General features: G+C 46.5%; 1 protein-coding gene across 1 annotated transcript in view; it reads left to right on the forward strand.

The window, feature by feature from the left end:
- The first annotated feature begins 103 nt into the window (after window positions 1–103).
- The window catches only part of SMARCD1 (SWI/SNF related, matrix associated, actin dependent regulator of chromatin, subfamily d, member 1), a 13,277-nt gene continuing 5,995 nt past the window's right edge, over window positions 104–7,385 (forward strand). Inside the window, exons 1-9 of the mRNA XM_008062271.2 lie at window positions 104–274; window positions 601–788; window positions 1,054–1,096; window positions 1,188–1,310; window positions 1,787–1,909; window positions 3,269–3,385; window positions 4,805–4,906; window positions 5,162–5,323; window positions 5,417–5,514. Of these exons, the coding sequence (XP_008060462.1) occupies window positions 610–788; window positions 1,054–1,096; window positions 1,188–1,310; window positions 1,787–1,909; window positions 3,269–3,385; window positions 4,805–4,906; window positions 5,162–5,323; window positions 5,417–5,514 (947 nt within the window). The 5' untranslated portion in view covers window positions 104–274; window positions 601–609. The remainder of the gene's footprint in view (window positions 275–600; window positions 789–1,053; window positions 1,097–1,187; window positions 1,311–1,786; window positions 1,910–3,268; window positions 3,386–4,804; window positions 4,907–5,161; window positions 5,324–5,416; window positions 5,515–7,385) is intronic.

Here is a 7,385-nt window from a genome sequence, read left to right on the forward strand (position 1 = left end):
GGGAGTGACAGGGGTGGGGGGAGAAGTAGGAGGGACTCCCTTGGGAGGGGTTCGGGCTCTGGGTGGGGGTGGAGAGGCAGTTAGCATCCCCACCTGCTCCGAGGGCAGTTAGCATCCCCACCTGCTCCGAGGGGCATTGTTTCGGAGGGGAGTCGGTAGAGAACCAGGGTGGGTGAAGTGGGGCCGGGGATGGGCATGTGAGGGCTGGAATGTAAAGGGGCTTGAGCAGCTCCAGGGCTCAGAGGAACACAGAAGGCGTAGCTGGCAAATTGAGGTCAGCTTTTAAGGAGATAGTAGCTGGCAGAGTAAATGTGGAACTAGGGATGTCCAATGTGTCACATCCAAAATAGACTGGGGAGAATTTGAGTGTCATCAAGCTGTCTCTTAGCTTTTGGACCCTGTTTCTCTATGGAATCACTGCTAGAGCAAAGGAAGTCTCCAGTTACCTACATTTCAAAGAAGCATGGGGTTCTCCCCTGTTGTCCTCTACCCACCCCGCAGCCTTGTTTCCTTCGAGCACGCAGGCATCCCCCACTCTCCCTTTCTTGGTGGGGTTCGCAGTGGAAACCATGATATCTCTGGGTCCTCTCCCCTCTGTAGAGACCAGGTATGCTGCCAGGCAGCCGAATGACACCTCAGGGACCTTCCATGGGACCCCCTGGCTATGGGGGTAACCCTTCAGTCCGACCTGGCCTGGCCCAGTCAGGGATGGACCAGTCCCGCAAGAGACCTGCGCCTCAGCAGATCCAGCAGGTCCAGCAGCAGGCGGTCCAAAATCGAAACCACAAGTAAGAGAACCCTGGGGCAGAGGGAGGGAGGGAGGAGGCCTGTGAGAATACTGGTGCTGGGAGTATCTGAACCAAGAAGGGGTGGTGCTGTGTCAGCAGATGGTGCTGCAGGACTCATCCTTGAGAAAACCTGGTGGTGGTGGTTCTTTGATTTAAGAGAAGCTTTACATTCCCTTCACTTAACTATAAATGGAGGTACTGACAGCTTATTTTCATGCTCTGACTAGTTCTTTTCCAATCTGATAATAGTATTTATTCTGAACAGTGCAAAGAAAAAGAAGATGGCTGACAAAATTCTACCTCAAAGGGTGAGTCCAGGCTGTAGGTCTTGAAGATGCGGAGAGTTTGAAAATAGAGATGGTTGTCTCTAGATCCCAATTATATTTTTCTGTTTCTAAGATTCGTGAACTGGTACCAGAATCCCAGGCCTATATGGATCTCTTGGCTTTTGAAAGGAAATTGGACCAGACTATCATGAGGAAACGGCTAGATATCCAGGAGGCCTTGAAACGTCCCATCAAGGTAATGCAGGAATGTACTAGGCAGAGAGCCAAAGGAGGGGACTCGGGAACCTTCAGCAGGCTTAGGATGAGAAATCAAAGGCATGGCACAGCTCTCCTTGGCATTTAAATTGCATCTCTCCCGCCTACAAGCTGAGAATTACATTAGGAGCATAAGAACAGAATAGCAAAAGGGGAGGGGTTTTTGATGTCTCTTGCACCAGAAATATGCCCTGTCTACGTTTTTGCTGTAACTGCCCTGCCACCTTGGGAACCTGGCACCTTCCATGGCTGTTCACCTGGCATCCCGGTGTATGCACTTGTACTCAGGCCAATGGCCTGTACTCCTCTTCTAAGTGGAATCTTCATTCACCCACCCGAGGGATTGGATTGACTGTAGCCAGTCTGTTAGGAATAATTTGGGGGTTTGGGGAGACCCTTGTCTTCAACATCAAACCACTAAAGCTCCACCATCAATCCTGTTTCTGCCTTCCTCAGCAAAAACGGAAGCTGCGAATTTTCATTTCTAACACTTTCAACCCGGCTAAGTCAGATGCGGAGGATGGGGAAGGGACGGTGGCTTCCTGGGAGCTTCGGGTAGAAGGACGGCTCCTGGAGGATGTGAGTTCAAGGTCCACCGTGGTTGGCATCTAGGGTGGGAGCTGCTGGGAATGAACAGTGTTGTCTGGTCAGCTGGAAGCCTGATTGGTGCTCCCAGCTCCTGCTGGGAGCAGCAGGGAGAGGGACACTCTGTTCCCTGCACTGAACGACAATGATCCTTTGTGTCGGCTCCCACAACTTTGGCTTTCACTGCTGTCATATCGAGAACCTTATTGTCCTGAGATCTGATTTGTCGTTTACCTTCCTCCTGGGGCTGCTGGCCATTGAATTTAGCAGTATCTGCAAGTTATTTAGTTTTTGTTTTTTAAAAAGCTCAAGTGAGTTTGCACTTAGCACTTGAGGCTGTTTTCTCTGAGTCCTTGAGGTCCTTGACTCCCACTCTGGCATCTCTGTCTTCCCAGCTTTGATCGGAGACACCCCACAGTTTAAGCAGGATAGATTTCTCTGGCAGTCTCTTTGTTTCAAGGGAGCATCAGCTGACAGGTGATAGCCCCCAAACTTCCCACCCTTGCAGCTCCTTGGGGAGGCTCACCTTCCTCATTCCCTCACATTCTCTGGCTCTCTATTTTTAGCGACTCGCGGGCAAGCTAATTTGAATACATTTTTGTAGGAATGCCGGGGCTCAGTGTCAGAGCCTCCTTCTTCTCTATATAGGTCCAGTCCATCTGCTGGTGGTGTTATTCCGTCCAAATAAAGTTGTTTTTGTTCTGGCTGTTTATTGCCTGTGATTCATTTCCCCTCTAGAGTCAGACTTTTCTCTGTTTAAACTCGCTTTGTTCTCTTTAACAGTTTGGCTTTAACTTGCCTCATCTCCCCTGGGCAAATGAGGTGGGTAAGTCAATGACCCTGTTTAAGTGTTTCAGGCTACGTCTGTGGGGTACTGTTGTGCTGTGACTGGTTTAATACCCACAGATGCCTACTTTGCCAGCTCCTGAGAGATGTTCAGAAGATATTTTTTGTTTTCTTTTCCTTTGCTGTTCCTTTTCTTTCTTTTTCTTTTTTTTTTGAGTTGGAGTCTCACTCTGTCACCCAGACTGGAGTGCAGTGGCCGCTCCTGGCCACCACAGCCTCGACCTGCTGGGCTCCGGCGATCCTTCCGCCTCAGCCTTCCAAATAGCTGGAACTACAGGCGCGCGCTACCACGCCCGGCTCATTTTGATTTATTGTAGAGATGAGATCTCGCCAAGTTGCCCAGGCGGGTCTCGAACCCACGGGCTCAGGCAATCCACTCACAGCCTGCCAAGGTGCGGGATTACAGGCTGAGCCACCAAGCCCAGCCGCTGTTCCTATTCTATAAGACTTTGTCCTGGGAAGTTTCTTCTGGCCTTCCCTAACATTTTTTTTTTCTCTCTCCTCTAGTCAGCCTTATCCAAATATGATGCCACTAAACAAAAGAGGAAGTTCTCTTCCTTTTTTAAGTCCTTGGTGATCGAACTGGACAAAGACCTGTACGGGCCAGACAACCATCTGGTAGAAGTGAGTAGTTCTGCCTTCTAGGCTTTGATTCTATGACTGGAGGATGATGGACTTGGGAGCCAAATTTTAATGTTCAGGAAGAGGGAGCAATATAAAATAAAGGGTCACCCCAGTGCCACGATTGCAGTTTGCATGTTGACCTCTAGGTGGCACTAGCTGTGTCTAGTTTGGACCCAAGAGTTCTTGGAATCTAACTTGTCCCACCTTTTTTATGTTATTATGCTGGTCACTGTCCCCACTTTCTTTCTTTCTTTCTGTTTTTTAAAATATATATGTATTCTTTTGAACTCACTATCCATGTATTGGTCATATACTGTGCTCTGGGGACACCGGAGAGGGAACTGAGCTCAGACTCTGTGGGCCTTTGGAGGAGAGATGGGAGGAATGGTGGTCAAGGGCAGCTTGTCCCTACTTTCAAGGGAGATTCTGCTGGAGGCCTCTGATACATGCCAGGCCATCTCTGCATCTTGTTAATAATGGAGAGACATAGTTATCTGCACACCATTGATATTATTTCCTGGTAGCATTTGCTGTAGTTGAAGGGGTTGAATAATACAATACCAGTACTTGCCAAGGTTGCCATTTTGGATATGGGACTTTCTCTTGGTCTCTGCTCCATTTAGATTGACATTCCAAACCACCAAATATCCATTATTATAATGCGTGATTTCACAATGTTTCAGAGACTATGTTAGCAACAGTATTCTTTGGGATACAGGCAAAACCAGAATGACAGTCCAGCACTCCATGTGAACTTAACATGCTCCTTTCTTTGCCGGTGTAGCTGCAGCCCCTTAATCTCAACCACTAAGAGACATGGGAAGGTCTTTACCATCTAATAAGGGAAGTAAGTTATAGAACCATTGGAAATTTGTAAATATATTTGACTTAATTTTATAGTGGTAGAGTATAGTGGCTGCGAATGTGGACTGTAGACTCAGAGACATCGGAGCTCAAATGCAGCTCCACCACTTATTGACTATTTGACCTAGGCAGGTTACTTCATTCTGCTAAGCATTAGTTTTCTCACCTGTAAAATAGGTATAATTGTGCCTATCTCACATGGGTGTTTGGAATTAAATGAGATAATCCAGGTAAATGTCTTAGAATAATCTAACATGTAGTATGTACTCAGTAAGTGATAGCTATGTTATGTTACTGTTCACATGTATGTTATCCATGGTGTGGATAAAATTATTACTGGAAATTCAGGCTAATTTAAATGTGACCCCAAAAGGTTAATCTCCTTATACAGACAATAATCCCAAAGCCATATGCAGTTTACAAATGCCTCATGCTATTACTCTTCTCCAGTAGCCTCAGTAATCAAAGTTGAATATTCAGTCATTACAGAAGCTCTTCCCTCCCACCCCAGCTCTTCCTCTGGGAGAGCACCCCTTGACATCTTCCTCTCTGTAGTGGCACAGGACCGCCACTACCCAGGAGACCGATGGCTTCCAGGTGAAGCGGCCAGGAGATGTGAATGTACGGTGTACTGTCCTGCTGATGCTGGATTACCAGGTATTCTGTGGAGGTGTGGGGGTCCGGCTTTCACAGCCATGTCCCATGAGCAGCCCAACTCTAAAAGACTGTCTAGTTGTGAATAATGTTGTCACTTTAGTACAGGGATAGAGTCTTAGTCATCTCTGAGTTCTTCTAGATTTTTCCTGCCTCAGAGAAAGCACTACGTTAATGTTTGTTGAATAGCTTAAATGTATTACTGCAAGTAGACCCAGTTCACTGGCTCCATCCCCTGTGTTCTTTGGTCCTCTGCAGCCTCCCCAGTTTAAATTAGACCCTCGCCTGGCTCGACTCCTGGGCATCCACACTCAGACTCGTCCAGTGATCATCCAAGCACTGTGGCAATATATTAAAACACATAAGCTCCAGGACCCTCATGAGCGGGAATTTGTTATCTGTGACAAGTACCTCCAGCAGGTAAGTAAAGTACCCTTTCTTTTGCTAGATTCCAATAGAGCATTGGTTGTACTCAAAATGCCAACTTCCAGCTGCTTCTCTTCTTTCCCACAGATCTTTGAATCTCAACGTATGAAGTTTTCAGAAATCCCTCAACGGCTGCATGCCTTGCTTATGCCACCAGAACCTATCATCATTAATCACGTCATCAGGTGAGCCTGGAGCTGCCTTGTACCAGCTTACATGAGCCAGTTGTCAGATGTTCAGGAATTTACAAGCAGGTTGTCAGACACAGCCATTATTTAAAGTTCTTTTTTTTTTTTTTTTTTTTTTTAGTTGGAGTCTCACTCTGTCACCCAGACTGGAGTACAGTGGCATGCTCATGGCTACCGCAGCCTCTACCTGCTGGGCTTAGGTGATCCTTCCACCTCGGCCTTCCAAGTAGCTGGACCTTCAGGCATGCACCATCATACCCAGCTAATTTTTTGATTTCTTGGAGAGATGAGGTCTCACCAAGTTTCCTGGGCTGGTCTTGAACCCCTGGGCTCAGGCAATCCTCTCACCTCGGTCTCCCAAAGTGCTGGGATTATAGGCGTGAGCTACTGTGCTCAATACTTAAAATTAAATTGTATAAATTTATCATTAAATATGTTATATTAAAAGTGAGTGTAATATATACTCAAAACTTTATCACTCCTTAATTATTTTCTTATGTTTTACTAGTGTTTGTGCTCTCAAGGTTACTTACGTCTGCTGTGTCCGTATAGTGGAAATACTTTTGAAGGTGTGTCGGTGTGTTACTGCACATCTCTCCCCAGCTCCCTGAACGGTGATATGATGTTGTTAACTTGAAGTCAGCCATGGTGGGAATATTTAAGCCACAGAGGTCAGCAAATGCTATAAATCAGGGCTCTTCCCCTTGCTTTCCTTTGGAGAATCAGTTGTGAAACATTTACCAGCTCATCACTGACAGTAGGGGTCAGCTGCCATATTTTCTCTGGATGGTAGGGCTTTCATTCTGAGACTCCAACTTCATTACTTTTATTTACTTTTTTGTTTGGAAGCTGGAGAGGAGATTAAAGTGAAGAGAGATACCAAGTGAAGGAAAATGCTTCCTCCTCAAAGCAACATGCCTCTGTAGCTAGATGTGGTCTCTTTGCCTTCCTTCCTGTACTTCATATTAATTTCAGTAAAGGCTTTCCTTTTTTGAGACCTGAATCATTCCCCAATAGTAACTCCTACAGCCTATAGAATGGGTCCGTAGAAGCTGGTCTGTCCTGTATTCCTGTGCTTAAAGTTAGGCCACTTTTTGTTTTGTGTGTATGTATATGTATTGTTTTTTAAGCTGAAGTCTCACTCTTTTGCCCAGGCTGGAGTGCAGTGGCACACTCATGGCCACCGTAGCCTCGACTTGCTGGGCTCAGGCAATCCTTCTACCTCATCCAAATAGCTTGAACCACAGGCACGTGCAACCATGCCCAGCTAAGTTTTCAATTTATTATAAAGACGAGGTCTTGCCAAGTTGCTCAGGCGGGTCTCAAACCCTTGGACTCAGGCGATCCTCTCGCCTCCCAAAGAGCTGGGATTACAGGTGCACGCTACTGTGCCCTGCTGTGTGTATGTTTTATTTGACTTTATTTTGGGTATCAATTGTAGTTTAAAAGGGAGAAAGCTGGGTGCAGTGGCATAACCTGTAGTCCCAGCTACTCAGGAGGTCAAGGCAGGAGGATTGCTTGAGCCCAGGGGTTCAAGGTTAGCCTAGGCAGCATAGTGAGACCCTGTCTCTGAAACAAGTGAAAAACTTAAAAATATGTTTTATTTTTACTTTTAATTTTTATAGAGAGAGATTTATATATTCACATGTAGACAAGGTCTTGCTGTGTTGCCCAGGCTAGTCTTCAGCTCCTGAGTGTAAACAATCCTCTTGCATTGGCCTCCCGTAGTGCTGGGATTACATGTGTGAGCCACTGTGCCCGGCCTAAAAGTTTTTTAAAAAGAGGGAAGAGCCGAGCTCTGTGGCTCAGCCTGTAATCCTGCGCCTTTGGTAGGCTGAGGTGAGTGGATTGCCTGAGCCCGTGTGTTC

The sequence above is a fragment of the Carlito syrichta genome, unplaced genomic scaffold (assembly GCF_000164805.1).
Source record: "Carlito syrichta isolate Samal-C Ts95f unplaced genomic scaffold, Tarsius_syrichta-2.0.1 Scaffold305684, whole genome shotgun sequence".
In the NCBI taxonomy this organism is placed as follows: Eukaryota; Metazoa; Chordata; class Mammalia; order Primates; family Tarsiidae; genus Carlito; species Carlito syrichta.